The sequence below is a fragment of the Anastrepha obliqua genome, chromosome 3, assembly GCF_027943255.1.
Source record: "Anastrepha obliqua isolate idAnaObli1 chromosome 3, idAnaObli1_1.0, whole genome shotgun sequence".
In the NCBI taxonomy this organism is placed as follows: Eukaryota; Metazoa; Arthropoda; class Insecta; order Diptera; family Tephritidae; genus Anastrepha; species Anastrepha obliqua.
Genome location: NC_072894.1, coordinates 101,881,375 through 101,900,871, shown reverse-complemented (window position 1 = coordinate 101,900,871; position 19,497 = coordinate 101,881,375). Strand labels below are relative to the sequence as shown.

General features: G+C 35.0%; 2 protein-coding genes across 2 annotated transcripts in view; both read left to right on the top strand.

Moving 5' to 3' along the window:
• The window catches only part of LOC129241536 (frizzled-2), a 100,115-nt gene extending 86,067 nt beyond the window's left edge, over positions 1-14,048 (top strand). The window contains exon 3 of the mRNA XM_054877928.1: positions 11,648-14,048. Coding sequence (XP_054733903.1) covers positions 11,940-14,048 — 2,109 coding nt within the window. The 5' untranslated portion in view covers positions 11,648-11,939. The remainder of the gene's footprint in view (positions 1-11,647) is intronic.
• A 27-nt stretch (positions 14,049-14,075) lies between these two features.
• On the top strand, positions 14,076-16,348 carry LOC129241537 (uncharacterized). The gene has a single exon (XM_054877929.1). It carries the CDS (start codon positions 14,076-14,078, stop codon positions 14,487-14,489), a length of 414 nt encoding a protein of 137 aa, XP_054733904.1. The 3' UTR covers positions 14,490-16,348.
• The last annotated feature ends 3,149 nt before the right edge of the window (positions 16,349-19,497 follow it).

Sequence of the window (19,497 nt, the reverse complement as noted above, 5' to 3'; positions counted from 1 at the left end):
GTTAGTAGATATGTATGGTAAATGCAAACGAACTTGTTCTGGTTTAGGAAATGAAGTGAAGTATTTGAAATCGTTGAGTAAAGGATTATTTTTTATAGATTCTAAAAAGATTATTTTTCTTAGCAAATAAAAAATAAAAATTGTTTTTGAATTTCAATTTTTGCAACTAATGCCCTTAAATTTTTTGATAAAATAAACTAAATTAAGAAAATTAAATAATTTGAAGAAATATAAGCTAAAAATATTACTAAGAAAGCGAATCATTAATACGTCAGTGGTTACATTTTTCCCACTAACAAAATAGAATAAAAAGTATTACGTCAAGGTTTATTAGAAATAGGACGTAAGTACTGGTTTATTGAAAGCGCCATCTACTAACCAGCAGAAGAATCAGAAATTGTACATCCTTTTAATATTTCAGCTTTCATTTCAACTCACGAACATTATTTCTTCCAAACTAACAAAATGATTTTCACAAAGAAAAAACTAAATATAAGGCAATGGTAAAATTCCTCGCCATAGCAGCTACAAGAAAATGCTTTAAGTGTTAAAAGAATCGCTTCCTCATACTTCCGTGCATCGTTGAGTTTTAGAGTTCAAATCTGTTTGCACAAGCGTTGAAAATTAACCACTTAGTGGACGTCCAAAATGTCCAAAAGCACAAGCTGATACCATAGGCATCTCAGGTGAACGGATACTCCATATCTTTTAAGTGAGTAAAGTAAAAAGTAAAAGTAGAGTGAGTGAAAAATTATCGTAAAGTGAATACTGCATTTATGAACAGTTCAACAAAAATCTGTGGAACAGTATTTAGCAGAATTTAGGGAAAATCATTACAAAGATGATAAAAAAAGTTATTGGGAAATTATATAAATATTTCAAAGGTGAGCTCTTTAACAGACCGTAATTCGGCTCTGCGCGCATTTGACAGAATCAGTTGATGGGCTGACGTCACTTGAAATGTATTTACAAAAAAACTGCGATTGTGTTGGTGATATACGAAAAACATCAACCAATGGCACTTCGTTGCCGTTTGAACAACGACTGATTGGAAGAGTGTCTGAATATATGTGAAATGATCGTGCAGAATGTGGCTGCCGAGTCCCCAAGTGACGTGGTAGCCAAAGTTCCTCTCACAATTTTCTTTTTCACCATGGCCAATAGCAAACCTGGGAATCTATTATCCTTTCGTATAAACCTTAAGGGTATTGAGTTGGAGTTTTAAGACTATATGGAAAAAAATTATTTTAAAAATTTACAGTACCTACTCTATTTTTACTTTTTGCTTTCTTACGTTTCTAAAAATCCATGATTTAAATATTTTTAATATAAAATTGTATCGTCGTAATATTTCACTAAAGATATGGGCTGCATCACAGACTAAGCAGTCATATTATTTTGCTTTGAGCATCTTTCATACTACGCACATATATACATATATAGCATGCATTTGTAGTCCATACAATACAGGTATTTGTATGCAAAAAATATATCTTTGTTAATGCCGAATGAACCCGAACTACTGACGCCAAATTTTGATCCACAGCTTCGTCATGCTACTACAGTTGATGAGATGTCAACCTCATGTTATGCGAAAGTGATGTTAATTCCTCTGCTCTGTACCGGGTCGTTATGTTATTCATAGTGGGTGTGATGTTAATTTCTCTGCTCTGTTCCGGGTGGTCGTGCTATTCATAGTGGGTGTGATGTTAATTTCTCTGCTCTGTTCCGGGGCGTCCAGTTATTCATAGTGGGTGTGATGTTAATTTCTCTGCTCTGTTCCGGGTCGTACTGCTATTCATAGTGTGTGTCATGTTAACCTCTCTGCACTGGCTGGAGTTGTTATATTTCCGCCGAAGAAAAATAAAATTGTACGGGGTTCGTCTTCTTTTTACAGTTTATTCTAAATTTAGATCCTTTTTGAATAGCTTTATTTATATATAATCGTAGACACACTCGAGTTCTTAGTTTGGTTGGGCGTTAAATAACTACACGGCAAAACTTATTCACATCAAGCGATTTGTTTCAAGGCAAGAAATGCTTAATTAATTCTGAAAAAACCTAAAAGCTCAAGCAAATGAAATGGTATGTGAATACCTTTAATTATTGAAATAAAAAGAGCAGCTTCTACTACCACTGCCGTACTCTATCAACAATGCGACTGCTGCACTTAACAATTAATTCTTTAAACACCCAACAGTTTTAGAGGTAATACATAGATATTAGATATCTCCTGCATTTTTTAAAAGAAATTCATTGGTTATAACTACTACACAGGGGATATAAAGGAATGGAACTGAACCCGCTTACTTGCCATCACTATGTTCGGTTTAACCTGAAAATGCCATTGTCTACCCTGTTAAAGGTAGCAACCACAGTAATCTAACCTAACTGAAAGTTTTATTTTTATGGATTCAGAGCAACTACTTAAAAAAAGTAATTACTTAAATAAACAAAAATTCAGTTCCTAATTAATTTTCTGCTTATCAATTCTTCATTATTGGCAAAAATTCAAATTTTTATTTCTTTAATTTTTTACTTTTATTTACTTAGCCTATTGGGATATTTCTTATGCTCAAATATTTCAGTACAAACCATTAAAGTAATCAAACTTTTAGCCACATAAAAATTTTCAAAGCTGTCTGCATATTTTTCAATTCCAGCACATTGAAGAGAGAATTCATGCTTTCCTGTGAAAAAATCGATTTGTAATACATACGCGCTTGCATACAGTTAGTTTTTCTTACAAAAAAATCAATTAAAATTACCGTCCCTCCCCGAGCGGTTCGATCTCTACCACTCCCACGCCATGCATTCAAGCATTTTAAACATTACTCACTCATTTGCTTGCAACCAGGTTTGCACACTTCCTGCCGACTGCTGCCTGTGGGGCAACGTCTTGTCGACTATGCAATCAATTACAAATTAAATAAACATGATTACCAGCAAAGTTTTTCTTACCACTCACCCAACTCACCCCAGAAAAAAAAGCGATGGACGGCAACGTGCATCGTAAACTCTCCATTGCGTCTCGGTTGCGCCGCACGCTCGCGCCTTGGTCATTTGGCTGACTTGTTGGCGGATAGTTTGCTTGTTGGCTGACTTGTTGTTGACAATTGCAAACTCCTGACAGTTAACGCCTTTTCCTTGCAACGCTGCTAGGCACACTCAACGAGCACGAGTGAGTGGGACAAAACAAAACAAAACAGCAAAAACGTAAGGAAGAAAAAACAAAAAAAAGAAATTGCTTTTTTTTGTGCGAGGAAGAAATTGTTAGAGTGACGCGGCTATAAGGAAAAATATAAACAACAAAAGCGCTGCTTCATTACAAATAATAGCAAAGAAAACATGTTGAAGAAACACACACACATGCACACATACACACTTACTTTAGTGCAGACATATTTTCATTTTTTATGTCTCCTTTTAGCAGCTGCTTGCTAACTTACGCCGCTGAGTTAACTTTAAGTTGGTGAGATAACTTGCGTCCATTGCTGATTTAAATAGTTAAAATATGTACATATTTATGGGTTTTTTTTTCCTTTTTCCAAGCGCATGGTAAGTGCATTTTCTATTGCAAAATATCGACTTCATTTAGCAGTAACTCGCACTTTGCAATGTTCTGCTATATTTTTTTTACTCAGCCCTTTCCCATGAATAAAATATTAGTAAACAGCAAACAGAGCCTAGACTGGCGACCATGCTCAAATCCTAATGAAAAACGACTCGGCACTTAAACCAACAATGACAAGTCAAAGTCGCACTCACTGCTCCGATTTTAGTCATACGCAGTCATATGTAACATAGCGACGCTCGGTACACACTACATTTCCACTTCAATTTCAATTCAAACTTAATCAACGGCAACATACTCATCAGCGACAGTAAGAGCAATAGCAACAACCATCTCCTTGGGATTTGTCTTTAAAAGGCAAGACAAATATTGTTACTAAAATGTTTTCTTTAGCTTGAATGCAGTTGCATGCTTAGGTCCATTCCTTTTGCTACCGACCAACACCATTTCCTACTCCAATTCCAATTTCGTTGTTTGCAATGTCGCTATTTTTCTTTGGAAACATTACTCATCCTTACTCGTTCGCTCGTTCGTTCGTTAATGCAACAATGTCCAAATGGTATGTTTATTTAGTACTAGGTATGGTTGTACTTTTTCGAAATCAAATCAAGTGGTCACAGTCTGCAGCATCACCAAGAGTGCCAGACTGCACACTTTGCTATTTACAGAGTTCTTGAGTTACCAACAACAAAGAATTGTATGCCACCGAAAAGTGCAGCACTAACACGCACACACACACACACACGGAGTGTATGTGTATGCCATGTGTTGGGTGATGGAAGAATTCAGCTAAGAAAAGAGTTTGCTATCTCATTACGTTGGACAAGTTTAACTGTTATGCGCTCGTATTGCTTGCATGTTGTTCTTTACAATGCTGCGCTATTTTTTATTTTTATTTTTATTTTTCGTTTTAGCTTTCTTTTTATTTTATTTATGTAGTAATTGTTTTTTTTACTTACTCAGAAAACAACCCAAAACAATCGTAATAAGAAAAACAGTCAGACGCATCGCAAGTGTTTACCTTTTTTTTATAGTTCCCTCTCCGTTTTCTTTACCCCAAAGTCGTATTACGGCGCGCCAAATATCAGCACCCAAACGCGCAGCAGTGAACCTACATAGTTTAAAGCACTTTTCTAAGTACTCACTCATTATACGTGTTTGTAGTTGTTGCCTTGTTGCTTGTTGTAGTTAGTTTGCTCTTTTGCACTCGTTTTATATTTTTCTATTGTTTTGCTGGTTAGTTTTCAGCTTTCCCGCTTTTGTTATTACTTCTTTAACCTCCCAGCACCTTCTTGCCTTGTTTGTTATTATTTTTTTTTTTTTCTTTTTGCTGCTCTAATCACTGTTGTTTTGGTTCTTCAAAACATTTGATCACGTTTGGTGTGCTCTTTTTTGTTTTTTTTAATTTTCCCATGCATTTCTTGTGAGTGCCGCAATGTTGGCAATATTTCACTAGTTGCTGTATGTTTCTCGTTGAGCTCTTTTCGCTTTATTTTTGTATAGTAAATGCTTGAGCCAAGTTCATATTTCACGCTGTTATTTGCTTTTACACAGTCATTACTGTGTAAACATGCCGCAAGCGTAGATAGAAAGCCTTTTTGTGGTTTATAATTTTTGTGCCAGTGAGCGCTGTCGAGTACCATTAACGAAATATTATTGTATTTTAAGTGGGAATATAGAAAACAGCACAATTAAATGGTAAAAAAATGGAATAAAAATAATAAAAAATAATAGATTTTAAAATACATAATTACATTTGTACATTTGTACATACCATACCTTGGATTCGACTGCCATATCAATGGATTTCTCATTGTTCTAGGTGTCCATTCATATGAATATACAGTTACTGCACCTAATTACCTAAGCGATATTTTGAAGACTTTCGGCTACTTTTCTTCTTTTTTTATTTTGATTCATTTTTTATAAAAACATAGTTCATTCTATAACAATTATCATATAAATAAAAGCTTTATTAGCCCAACCCATTCTAACATATATGTACATATAAATATGTAAATAACACGATGTGTACTAACAAGACGGCGCCATTTACAGACCTGGAATGGCACATTCTCACATTCTGTACTTCTTTTGTAAATAATAAAAACTTAGCCCAATTTTAGCTGCCTTCTCTAATATCAAATTTCCCCACCTTTGAATAGTACTTCCGCACTCTGCACTCAACCATTATTTGCTTGATTAATTGACCAACAAATAAATAAACAAAATTCGTGAGCATTTTTGTATCTCTGCCGCTCAAGCAGATTCTAGAGAAAATTGACAATACAGCAAAAAAGAAAATAAAGAGGCGAATGTATGTCTATATGTATGTAGATCAACAATATTTGGAAACTCCCCTGCAAAGAACGACAGCATTCTCATTTTACTCTGATCAACTGTCCTCTTATACACAACTTATGTTAATTTTGCTTCTGTGTATGTGCATGTACGCTTGGGTTGTGAGAGTGTCAACAAATGTTATTAATTAAAATGTCATTCAAATTTAACAAAATCGACTAACTAAAGCAGTCATGTCATTTAACGACAAACTAAATTGAAAAACTTCACAAAAGACATACACACACACGCCTCTCTTTCTTAGATCACATCAGCATTTTCATCAACATGTCGCAGCTGAGATTCATACATACATGCATACGTAGTATGTTAGTTCATGGCGAAGATCAACGGACAGCTGTAGCGACACAAATTCCCTTTTAGGTATTATTGTTTTTATAGCAGCTAGTCAGCCCGCCAGCCACCCACCCAACCCTAAATACAGAAATCAAGTGAGAGTGGCATATATACCATATTCTCGTGCTTGTGCTACCAAAAAGTAGTGTCATTTTAGGGTCGCATTTGTAAGGCGCTCATTCCACCCCCTGTCAGCAGTCAATTTCTGCGCCCTTGCTGTTGCTTTATGTTTATCCTCTTCGTTGCCTGCTGTTGCTGCACAATACTTTTTGCTGTATTTTAGTATTTCCTTGCAGTTACGCAGTCTATCTGATTTTCATGCTCGTTCTCTCTCTCACACACACAAAGCGCACACTGCATGTTTTTCCAACATTTTGGTTCTGCGGAAATTTTTTTTTTTTTGTATGTGTGGCAGCTTTCGAAGTGTCAACTCGGTGAAGTGCACACTGCCGCTGTTGTTGGTCATCACTCTGCTTCATACTTTACTATGTAGCGCCACTTTCTGCTCGACATTTCTCTCCTACTTGGTTAACATTTTTTGCTTTGTGCAGAAAGCGCTTATTATTTGCCATTGTAGTTTGAGTACAACAGCTGCTACCGTTGACAGCTTTGCCATTGCTGTCATTGCTACTTTATGCCGGTCATCCTTAAATCGGCTACGCTCCAGATCTTTGCATAAATACGTTCTATTCAACTCGCTAGGGTTTGAGTTGGGCTGCCAAAAATGATACACGTCTCCCTCGCTTTGGAATTACCAACGTTTGAGGAAAAAGTGGTATTAGTGTTTGGTCAGCAAAGGATTTACGATGGGTAGCATTTGGAAATTTTGTGAACCAGAAATTGAAAGTATACTTTCATAAATTGGCTAGCGATTTAGGTTAGATTGATCTTTCTTTGGCAAATGGGATAAAATGAAATGTATATTAAAAAAAGTTCTAAGTAGTTATTTCAACGGAAGCAAAGAAAATTAATGGAAAAATAACTGAATTTGTAACAAGAACGAATATCAAACAAAAAAACCAATTGAATTTAAGAACTTGAGCACAGGCACTTATTGGCAAGTTTTAAAAATTTATTTGTTTTTTTTTTTTTTTTATTTAATTTCATTATTTTTTTAATGAAATTATTGTTAATTTTCCCACAAAAGCCATACAGATTCAAGTATAGCTTTGTGGAAATTAAAAAAAAATGTATAAATTTCCTTCAAATTTCTAATCAGAATTTTTGGAAGAATTTCTTATTTCTCAGGAAAGCGCAGAAAAGATAGAGCTCCATTTTTCTGCTTCCCCCTGTGTCTCCAGTACAATATACGAAGGACTTAGAAAGTCCTTTGAACTCCTCGCCATTGAATTTCCAACCTCGTAGCTGTGTTTACCGGTCTCCAATCGGATCGTCCAATCGGCTCACACGCGGAAAATCTAGGTTTACCATTTAACCCCCATTGCATAAGCCCTGTCGGAGGGGACCTTTCGTAGAAGGAGACTGTTGAGCACTTTCTCTGTAAATGTTCAGGTTTGGCAGCTCGACGATTAAGGCCACTAGGTACTCCTTTCTTCGACAGCCTGAGGAAGTGTGCCATATTAAATCTCGTCAATCCTCTCCATTACATTAACAGCTCTGACTAGCTATACATTTCTGGCTGTTTAACGGTATCTAAACGACGCTTTAGTGCTACTTGGGGAGTGTCAGGTTGGTATTTTAACCATTTCTCCTACCTACCTAAACGAATTTTGAGTAGACAGGGTTATAGGCCACTGAATTTTGTGTAATACAGTTCAAGTGTCAAGTATGACTGGTTTATGTAGTGCGTTGATTTTTTACCATTTTTTATGTATTTTCTTCCACATAAAAAATGTCGAGCATTCGTTGTAATATGATAAACCATATTTTCTTAAAAAATATTTAATTAAATAGTAAAAAAGTAAGCTGAAATAAATATGCATTCAAGCTTTCCCTGCCTGTTGTGCGTATAACTTTTTCTTTTTTGTTCGCTCTTATTTTAGTTTCATTTCACCTATTTCATTTAATTTTTTATCATCTAAAAATTTTCCAAGTAAAATTTCTCTACAACCTTTAAAAATCTGACAGCTGTCAACTACCTCGCCTTACAGTTGGTGTTTGGTCACCAGCGAATATGATCGCCCATTTGAAGGTGAACAGTAGCCTAATTACCGTTTCAATGTGTTTAATTTAAAATTTACTCTATACGAGCATATCTGCCTGCGTATAAACGCTTAAAGTCTAACAGTCGCCTTACCTACAACTGTCACTCATCTGAGGTCTAACCACGAAACTGTCATAGCGCGCGAGTACATGAACCTTCTCGACAGTTAAACCACAACTTGAAATCAATACTTAAAACAATATTTTGTTTTAGTCGCTTTATAGGTTGAAAACTTACATACATATTTATATGTATTTGTTATACATGTATGTATGTAGGCATATCTATGAAATGCAGTGGTACATATCAACTTGCGTAATGCCAAAGTTGCTCTGGTATTTTTCATAACCACAAATATCGTATTTCACAACATTTACAATTAATCTAATAATATATGTATGTGTGTATATATGTGAGTGCACGATTGTGCATGCGTACCCAGGTTAATATCTCTTCTGGTAAATCTTGCTATGTGTAATGGATAACTTAGGGGGTCTCATCAAGAACTGTTTTGAATCTGTTTTGAATTTTGAAAAAAAAAACCACAAAATTCATTTGAAAAGCTCGAATTTTTTCATGATAATAAAAAGAAATAAATACAATATTTGTTGCATTTAATTTCGTACTAGAATTTTGCTCAAATACAGAGTGATGGGGATTGTTTATGCTGCTACAACACCAACAACAACATAGAGCTTCTATGCATATTTTGATATTTTTACCACTTTTACTTTTTTTTTGTAATTTTTTTTTTTTTTTAATCTTCATTACTATTTTTATAAAAGTATAACGCAATGTCTAACAGAAGCCATATGAGCCAGAGTTTCGCATTTAATACAAAAGCCCCAATTCCTCTGTGAAAAATAGTTGTCTTGCAGTTTCATAGTCTATTAAGTTTTAGTGTAAAAAAAGCTGATTTCGCTTCACAAACCATCTATCGAGTAGGAATAAAACCAAAGATGTCTCTTGAATCCAAAGTATGTACATGATTTGGCAGCACTGTATTATTTTCGTTTTGACAAACTGTTATTTTATAATTTAATCGATTTTCAAAGCATCCCAATTGGACGCTCAAAACATAAACATACTATTTCTCACCACAAGTCTCTCAAATGGTTATGCAATTCCATTGCCCTTAAAAGCATTCCGCCTGAAGGTACCCTTACTTATACTTGGAAGCACTGGCCTAAGCAGGCTGCTTTGAAGCTAATTTCCTAAACACAAAAGTCGCTTGAACATCATTAAATCAGTGTTGATTTCACATAAAAATTTTTCGAACAGCGAACAGCGGAAATCTCTAGCGAACAGAGAAATGGTGAATTAAAGTTTGAAGTTGCTGAAAAATATTGTTGATTTTTTATAATTTTCCCCCAGACGGTATTGCAATTGTTGTATTGAGAAAATGCGTAACATAATCAGGGGAAAAAATTATAAAAAACCAATAAGAACTTCAAACTTGCACTTCACCATAGCCGAATGGGTTGATAAGTCACCACTGTTAATACACGTGTTCGAAAATCCGGGCACGAAACATCAAATGAGAGAAAATAGTTTTCCTAATAGCTTTTACCCCTCGGAGCGTATTTTTGGCGCGAAAAAGCTGCTCATCAAACATAATACTTTTATGACAGGTTCCTCCATTTGTGGGAAAACATCAAAATGCACATCACAAATAGGAGGAGCAGCTTGACCTAGCAGCGGTAAAGAGTGTAAGCGCCAATTATTATTATTATTATTTTTTTTTTATAAAATTGCATATCAAATATTTTTTATAAAATTACATACCAAAAACAGTGTAATTGTGATGAAAAGTTTGTTCGCAATTTTCCAGTTTAAAATTTTTGTAAGAAATTCAAAATACCGTTTTATATGGTTTGTGTGAGGCAATAAGCTGTTTTTGGGTATCCTTTACTGTTTTATAGCCATAGTTTATTAAGAAAAAATAATAATAAACATTCAAAAACAAAAAAAAAAAAAAAAAAAAAACAAAAAAAAACAACAGAAAAATAGTCAAAACTGCTTAAAAGGTTGAGGTGCAATCGTTTTGTCCAGGACTATATATATTCATATATTTTATTATCTATGTTTCCAAAACTCATGCATCAAAGATTCAAACCGGCGGTCACTTACATTACCAATTACGTAATAATTCGTAAAACAAACTTCGCTTTCTTTATCTTTAATTCCCCATACAAATTTTCTATTTTAGCAGCCACTACTTGCTCACCGTTGCATAGTCACATTGTCAACACTCTTGCAAACTGTCAAACTGTAAAGTGAGCAATTTTCTTAATTTACGCAGTTTCTTCCAATCAACGCGCATACGATGCATACGCATATTGCAACATATGTATGTATGTCCCCAGCACAAACAAAAAAAACTAGCAAACTCATGCTGAATATTTGCTTTCAACTCTCACCCAACGAAATTCTCTATAATCCTTTCCCCTCACATTCATTCTTCTCCTACTACTCAGTCACTCATTTCACCACCACTCCAGCGCTTTAGATTGTAAATGCAGCCGTTTGTGGCTGTCAAATTTAATAAAAATCACTGATTTTGATTGATGTGACACAACTGAGCAGCGGCAGCATCATCTGGTCCACTGGATGCTGCCGCTGTCCAAAGCAAATCTGAGTTGAATGGGTGTGAGTAAGTGTATATGCGCAAGTGTTATATTGTCACACTCGCTGCGTACGCTTCATTATTTGTTTAAATTTAAGAGCATATGGTAACTCCATGGCATTGAAGGGTTAAATGCATACAGCAACTGCTTTACTAATATCATAAACTTGCCATAAGCCTCCATTGTACAATACATACATAGATGCGCGAGCCACAGTGTTAGTGTTACTTGTCACCCCGAAAGCGTAGTGGTGCGTACGGCTAAGTGTCTCTCCCTCTGCCTGTTTACAATGAATTGAAACAAATGAAATGGAAGTACGATAAGTCATCCACAGCTTCTAATATCTTCCTAAGTGTGCATGTGTTGGTTCACGTCGATAGTTAATAGGTTTTTGTTGATTTAGGATCGATTGTTTGCTGTCATCCTCTGGGGGGAATTCGCGCTCGCAGCGCAAAACTAAAACTAATCGTTTGCGGTTACTAACCAAACAACTGTGTACCTATTACTTTTAAGCACTTACCCCTGCTCTAGCTTGTGACGCATTTATTAATTTTTTTCTTTTCATATCTTCTCTTCTCATTGCAGTTATCCTTTGTTTGCCGTAAGCCGCTGATTTGACAACGTGCTGCGCCTGCGGTTTAAACGGTAGTACCACGCGGCTCGAGCTTTGCTTCAGCTACTTATTCACTACTCAACTGAACTATCGACTTTAGTTAGCTGTGGCCTGTCGAACGCAGCTGAACTTTTCCAAAGCGCAACAACTCTGACTCCACATTTTCGGCGCGTCTAATAAGTGTGTACTGTTACGCACAACTTTACGCCACTTTCTCCGCTGAGAAACTTTACCAGAAAACATATACATAGACACACAATTGCCATGTCTCGCACTACGGCTAACAGGCGCAGAACGATAGGACGGCATCCGCTTGCGTTCTGCAATTCCGTCTTCATCCTCAGCGTCGTGCTCCTGCTACACACACACAACTGTCATGCGGACGGCATGCAACATTTGGCGGATAGCGGCGGTGGTGTTGGCATGGGCGGCATGGGCTCCCATTCGTTGGATGTCAGTCCCGCGCCTGGCTACGGGCTCCCCGCCATACCAAAGGATCCAAATTCTCGCTGTGAAGAGATCACTATACCAATGTGCCGCGGCATTGGCTACAACATGACCTCCTTTCCGAATGAAATGAACCACGAAACACAGGACGAAGCGGGTCTGGAAGTACATCAATTTTGGCCGCTCGTAGAAATCAAATGCTCGCCCGATTTGAAATTCTTTCTCTGTTCTATGTACACGCCAATCTGTTTGGAAGATTATCACAAACCGTTGCCTGTTTGTCGTTCGGTTTGTGAACGTGCACGCGCTGGTTGTGCACCCATCATGCAGCAGTACAGTTTTCAATGGCCAGAGCGTATGGCTTGTGAGCATTTGCCACTCCATGGTGATCCCGAGAATCTCTGTATGGAACAGCCCTCGTATACTGAGAGTGGCAGTGGCGGTTCAGGCCGTGATGGTTCGTCAGGCGGTTCGAGTAGCTCAGGTGGCGGTGGTGGCGGCGGCGGTAGTGGTGGTAAACGCAAGCAGTCTGGTGGATCAACTTCACAGAAATGCAAAGGCAAAAATTCAAAAAACTGCCAAAATTCCCTAGGAGAAAGAACAAACACAAAGGAATGCACGTGCACGTGTCTCAAACCACTACTACTCCTGGGGAAGGAAGCGCTCATGCAGCCACCACTCATGCACTACCCGTGGTACATGAATTCAACTGTACAAAGAATCGCCAGCGTTCCAAATTGCGCGATCCCTTGCAAGGGCCCATTCTTCACAAACGACGAAAAGGACTTCGCCGGCGTATGGATCGCCCTGTGGTCGGGTCTATGCTTTTGCAGCACCCTCATGACGCTAACTACGTTCATCATCGACACCGAAAGGTTTAAGTATCCCGAAAGACCGATCGTCTTTCTATCTGCCTGCTACTTCATGGTCGCTGTAGGATATCTCTCGAAAAACTTTCTGCAGAACGAAGAGATCGCTTGCGACGGAGCTTTCTTAAGGGAGTATTCGACTGGACCAAACGCGTGCACAATGGTATTCCTGCTAACGTATTTCTTCGGCATGGCATCGTCGATTTGGTGGGTTGTACTCAGCTTCACTTGGTTCTTGGCCGCTGGCCTCAAGTGGGGCAATGAAGCCATTACCAAACATTCGCAATATTTTCACTTGGCCGCCTGGCTCATACCCACAGTGCAATCGGTGGCCGTGTTGCTGCTCTCAGCCGCGGATGGTGATCCCATACTCGGCATTTGCTATGTTGGTAATCTCAATCCAGATCATCTGAAGACATTCGTACTGGCACCGCTCTTCGTATACCTCGTCATCGGCACCACCTTCCTGATGGCGGGCTTCGTTTCACTCTTTCGCATACGTTCCGTAATCAAACAACAAGGCGGCGTTGGCGCCGGTGTTAAGGCGGACAAATTAGAAAAGCTTATGATACGTATTGGCATATTTTCCGTCCTCTACACCGTCCCCGCAACCATCGTAATCGGATGCTACCTGTATGAAGCCGCCTACTTCGAAGACTGGATCAAAGCGCTCGCTTGCCCGTGTGAACCGGTGAAAGGACCTGGCAAGAAACCATTGTACTCAGTGCTAATGCTGAAGTACTTTATGGCACTGGCCGTAGGTATTACATCGGGCGTTTGGATCTGGTCTGGTAAGACGTTAGAAAGTTGGCGTCGTTTCTGGCGTCGACTTTTTGGCGCACCTGATCGCACCGGCGCCAATCAGGCACTCATTAAACCGCGACCGCCCATACCGCATCCGTACGCCGGCTCCGGCATGGGTATGCCTGTGGGATCGGCGGCTGGTTCGCTGCTCGCCACACCATACACACAGGCGGGCGGCGCATCGGTGGCTTCCACCAGTCACCACCATTTGCACCATCATGTTCTTAAACAACCGGCGGCGAGTCACGTATGACATGGAGAGTCAGGCGGAGCTTCAACCATGGGCGGTGGCGGTGGTGGTGGCGGCGGCGGCGGCAGTACAATTGGCGGTGGCAGCGTGCTGGGCGGACACGGTACTCTGATGAGCACAGCGGGTATGAGCAATAGTACGGTTGGCGGCGGTGTTGGTGTTGGGGCTCCTCCTGGCAGTATGTTGCACGGTGGCGGTGGCGGTGGCATCGGCGTCGGTACGCCTGGTAATATGAGTATGCCTGGCGTTTATGGCAATGGTAATGGCGGTGGTGGTGGCGTTCCAATGGGACCGGGTGGGGGCAATGGCGGCGGGGGCAATGGACCAAGTACGGCGCCCGGTTCGGTGATCGATTCACGCGCGGTGTCCGTGGTCGTTACGTTGCCCGGTGGGCCGGGCGCGCAACACCCCGGGCAGGCGCTGAGCGACTACGGTCCTATATAGTTAATGGTACGACCAGATACAGCGCACTGGGTGTCCACGAGCAGTTTTTCGCAGCTGTAAATGAGCACAACCGCCACGACATCTTGAAGAGAGAGAGAGAGAGAGTATGTGGAAATTAGAAACTAGAAAAGAGAGTGAGTAAAGAGCGCAATTTGCTATTGGTAGAGGTAGAAGTAGGTGTAAAACATGCGCTCTTTTGTGATCTTCAATATAAAATCTAGCAGGTGTTGCGCTCATTTCCAGCATTGCATTTTTTAAGTTTATGCACTTTTGAGCTTTAAAGCTGTTGAAAACTTTATGTAGGAAGTGAAAAGTTGTAAGAAATAAGTCGCCATATTACTTTCTGCTATTTTATAACTGTAAAAAATATGTTTAAATACTTGAATGGTAAATTTAATGAATAAAAATATAAATTACAAAAATATATATTATAATAGCATCATAAACTAAAAGCAAGCTAAACTACGTAATTCTAGTCCATTTTCAATGAAAGCAAAAAACATAAAAAACAAAAAAAAAAATACCTTAATGGAAATGAATGAAAAAAAAGAAACAACAGCTAAGCACAATTTGTATAAAACATCACTAAACGAATTAACAGAAGTCAATAGCTTATAAAAAAAGTACATACCCTTGCTCCATTGTTTTTCAAATAAATAATGTGAAAAGTTATAAAGCGAATTAATGGTAAAATAGTGAAAAGTGTGTTAAAAATAGGAAAAATGAACGAGATACGAAAAGCACATCAAATGGGCGCGTCAAAAAACGTTCTATGAAAATATTTTTTTTTTTTAATATATATGTATTTATGCATATTTATTTCACATTTTCCTAATTCGTTTTTCAACTCTCTACTCAAATAGACTGATTTAAACTAATATAAAAAAAGCATATTTCACTAACAAAGCGAAATGCAATGTTTTGAATGAATCACGAAAAAAAAAAAAGAAAAACAAAAACAAGTAAAAAATGTTAATGAAATGCGTATGAAAAGCATAAAAAAGGTAGACAGAGCAGGGAAAAAGTGTTTTTTTGTCGTTGCCCAGCGGGGTTGAGAAAAATTACCACTGCCAAAAACGCCAACGCCATATTGCATTACAAAAATAACAATAATACATACTACTTATACGTATACAGACGCATGTAAAATTGCTAAGAAAAAAAATCGAATATCAGCAAGTGCACGAAGTCAAATGAGAAAATAGAAATATAATTAAAATATTATTGTAAAATGTAGAGAGCGTTAAGAAGCATTTGTAAAATATATTCCATGTTTATTTGTAGCATTTAAAATAAATGTATGTAGTGTTTGTAAGTATGAGTTTGAAGAAAAAAAGGTTATAGGAGCTATTGTTAGAAATATATGTATGAAAACATTTATCAAAAAAGAACTACTATCAATAAAAACAAAGAGCCAACGAACCAGAGCAAGCACGAAATACCCCACTGTAAATACTGAATGTTAAATTTAATTTAAAGGCATAAAATATAATTTAAGTGTTTATTATTGCGTGGAAATTATTTTATTTACTATACGTAAAGCGATTTACAATTTACCATACGTAAAAGTAGTTCATTAAAAAATTATTTAATATTAATGCAAGCAAAGGAGAAGTCTTGAAGCAGGCATGGGCAATTCAAATGTATTTATTTATTTTTGATATACAAGCAAGTGATTGAAAAATGTTTGGTTCCGATATTAAAAAACACATCTTTAACTTTCTCATGTTTAATATGCAATAAAATTGATACATTTCATATAAATTAAAGGGCAAATTTTTTGGGGAAAGGCTAAATTTTTCGCGTTCAAAAGTGTTTCGCAAGTAATAATAAATGCATATGAATTTTGAATTGCAGAGTTGCACTTGGAATATTAATTTAGAGTCTTCGAAGTAATTTTTTAAACAATTCAAAAACTTCATCAATTAATTAAAAATATAAATAAAAATAAAACTAAAAGAATTATGCCTAAATAAAAGTAATACATATTTGAATTTTTCGTAATTTTTATTATTTTATTTTTAATTGAATTTTGCTCTTAGAATATTCGTTTACAATTTTCGAAATAATTTTGTTTAGCAAATTAGAAATTTCAAATATTAATTAAAACTAAAAATACCATAAAACTTTAAGCAGAAATGCAATTTTCGGTATGTTTTTAATTTTTTTCAAAATATTTTTCCAAAAACGTTTGTTTTAGTGCAAAAAAAAATATTTTTATTTGATTAAAACGAAGGAAAAATTGGTTTCTCTGAAAAAGTTTATTATTTAAGTTTTTTTTTATTTTTTAATTAAATTTTGCACTTGGAATATTCATTTACAGTTTTCAAAGTAAATTTTATACCAATTCGCAAAATTTAAATATTAATTGAAAATAAAAATAAATGTAATAAGCTGAAATAAAATTAATATTGCAATTTTTGGTATTTTTTGTCATTTTTTCTCAAATTATTTTTCCAAAAAATTTAGTTTTAGTGGAAAAAAAATATTTTTATTTGTTTAAAACCAAGAAATTATTGTTTTTTCTTATTGTAGTTTCTCTAAAAAAGTTTTTTTTTAACTTTTTTCACGTTTTATTTCTTAAAAAGTTTATTCTAATGCAAAAAAATGTTTATTTGTTTAAAACGAAGATAATAGTTTCTCTGAAAATATTTTTTTCAATTTTTCTTTAATTTTTTCACATTTTATTTCTCAAACAATTTATTACAATGTAAAAAAATTGTGTTTGTTTAAAACGAAGAAAAAATGATTGTAATTTCTTTGAAAATGTTTTTTTCTAATTCTTTTTTTTAATTTTATTTCTTAAAAAGTTTATTCTAATGCGAAAAAAATTTTATTTGCTTAAAACTTAAAAAATAGTGTCTCTGAAAAGGTTTTCCTTTTATATTTTTTTTAATTTTTTCAAATTTTATTTCTTAAAAAATGTATTACAATGAAAAAATTTATTCTTAAAAAAATGTGTTTCTCTAAAACCGTTTTTTATTTAATTTTTTTTTTCAAAAGTTTTATTTCTATAGTTCAACATTTAAACTAATTATTTTTTTTTTTGAAAAACCTGCAGAAATTTTTTTTTTAATAAACAAAAAACAATTTTATTGTTTTCCAAATTTTTTTTAATTCTTTTTGTTTTAAAAATGCATAATAAACTTTTTTCAAAGTTTTTTTTAACATTTTTTTTTAATTTTTTTTTAACTTTTTCAAATTCTTTTTGTTTAAGAAGGTTATAATTCAATTTTTTTTTAATTTTTTTCAAATTCTTTTTGTTTTAGAAGGTTATAATTAAGTTTTTTTCGAACTCTTTTTGCTTTAGAAAGGTTTAATTAAATTTTTTTTTTAATAGTTCAAAATTTAAAAAAAAATATTTGTTTTAATAGAAACCTTGCACATAAAACTTTTTATTAATTAACAAAGCAGTTTTAAATTATTTCCCAATATTTTTTTCCAAATTTTCTTTTGTAAAATTTTTTCAAACTCTTTTTGTTTTAGAAACGTATACATATTTAATTTTTTTTTTTAATTTTTTTTTTTTTTAATTTTGATAGATGTTTTCGTGTAAAAACATTTTTTATTGAAACAATCTTTATTTGGAACAGTCAAATGGTTATTAAATTGTCCAAAAGAATAAACATTTATATTTACATACATTAAAAAATTTTAATTTTGAAAATATTTGTAGTTGTCAGAAAAGTTTTTTTTTTCAATCAAGCGAATGAATTAAAAATCAAAATTAACTAATAGCACATTGCAATTTCTTAAGTGAAAAGGCCATTTTCCCCACAATTGCTTGCCATTTTTATCATACTTGTATTATATTTTTCACTTCGAAAGAGAGCTTGCATAAAACTCGCTTTTTACAATATAAATACTAGAATATTTTGCATTTTACAAGAAATCAATTAAAAACGCATGAGTAATAAATACATACAGATAAGCCGATTTGTAAGTAGAACTACTTACACACTCATACATATAAATTGCATATTTTATAAATGCATTCAAGAATTTCCTACTTATTTCGATAAGTTCAGTTGTTTTAAATTTACGTAAAACTATTGATAAGTATTATTTACTTGTTTTAGTATCGCTTGTATTGCTTATCGTTTAAGGAATTGTAAAAAGTTGAATGTAGCCACATATTTTACGTTGTAAGTGAATTATATTTTTTAATAATTTGTGTATTTATAAAAATATTACGCCAACTATTTGTATAAGTGAAGGCAAACCACAAGTAAATGTATGGTAATTTGCAAAGCATACAAAATTATTTTACTAGTATATATTAATATTTATGCACAGGAGAAGGCGAAAAGAAAGGGACAATTTTCAAAGGAAAAACTTTTGTTTAAATTTAAGAAATTCAAATAAGCATAAGGCAGAAGCAAGAAAAGGGTAAAAAAAATTACAATTTTTTTCGAGCGCAAATTTTCTGCCATTTCATTTGACGAAAGTTTAAAGCTATGCGTGAAAGCTTCGTGGTGGCGCGCTTAGTCTTTTCTCGCCTCAATTTTGCTGTACGAACAACTTCTACTTTCTCTTCGTTTAATTTTCATTTAACTTACCTGGGTAAAACATACGAAAAGTTGAATTGTGTATTTGATTTTATAAATACTTTACCTTAAACTATTATAATTTAAATTATAATTTAATGATTATTGTTTTTATTTAAAAATACGAAATAAAATGCAGACGAAAAATAATTATTTAAAAAATATAATTTGCGTTGTTCTTATTTCTTATGATTTTATGCTTAAATCTATTCACGAGTATTTAAATTGTTTTTATATTAATTCTTAATTTACTAATTTACTTCTTGAATTCAATTTTCACTTTTTACGTTATCTATGCGTGAAAACCTGTCATTTGCATACCGTTCACATCTGTAGGTGCATCAAAGCACATAAACATGAGCAAGAGCAAAGAAGAGAGTGCGGCAAATTCGCAATTTGAATTCTTTTCACACGTAGCCCATACATTTGAGCATACCGAGACGTTGGTCTTGCATATTTAC

Bases quoted from the DNA above. Each gene is read 5' to 3' on its own strand.
- LOC129241537 (XM_054877929.1), top strand. From the start codon at position 14,076: ATGGGCGGTGGCGGTGGTGGTGGCGGCGGCGGCGGCAGTACAATTGGC.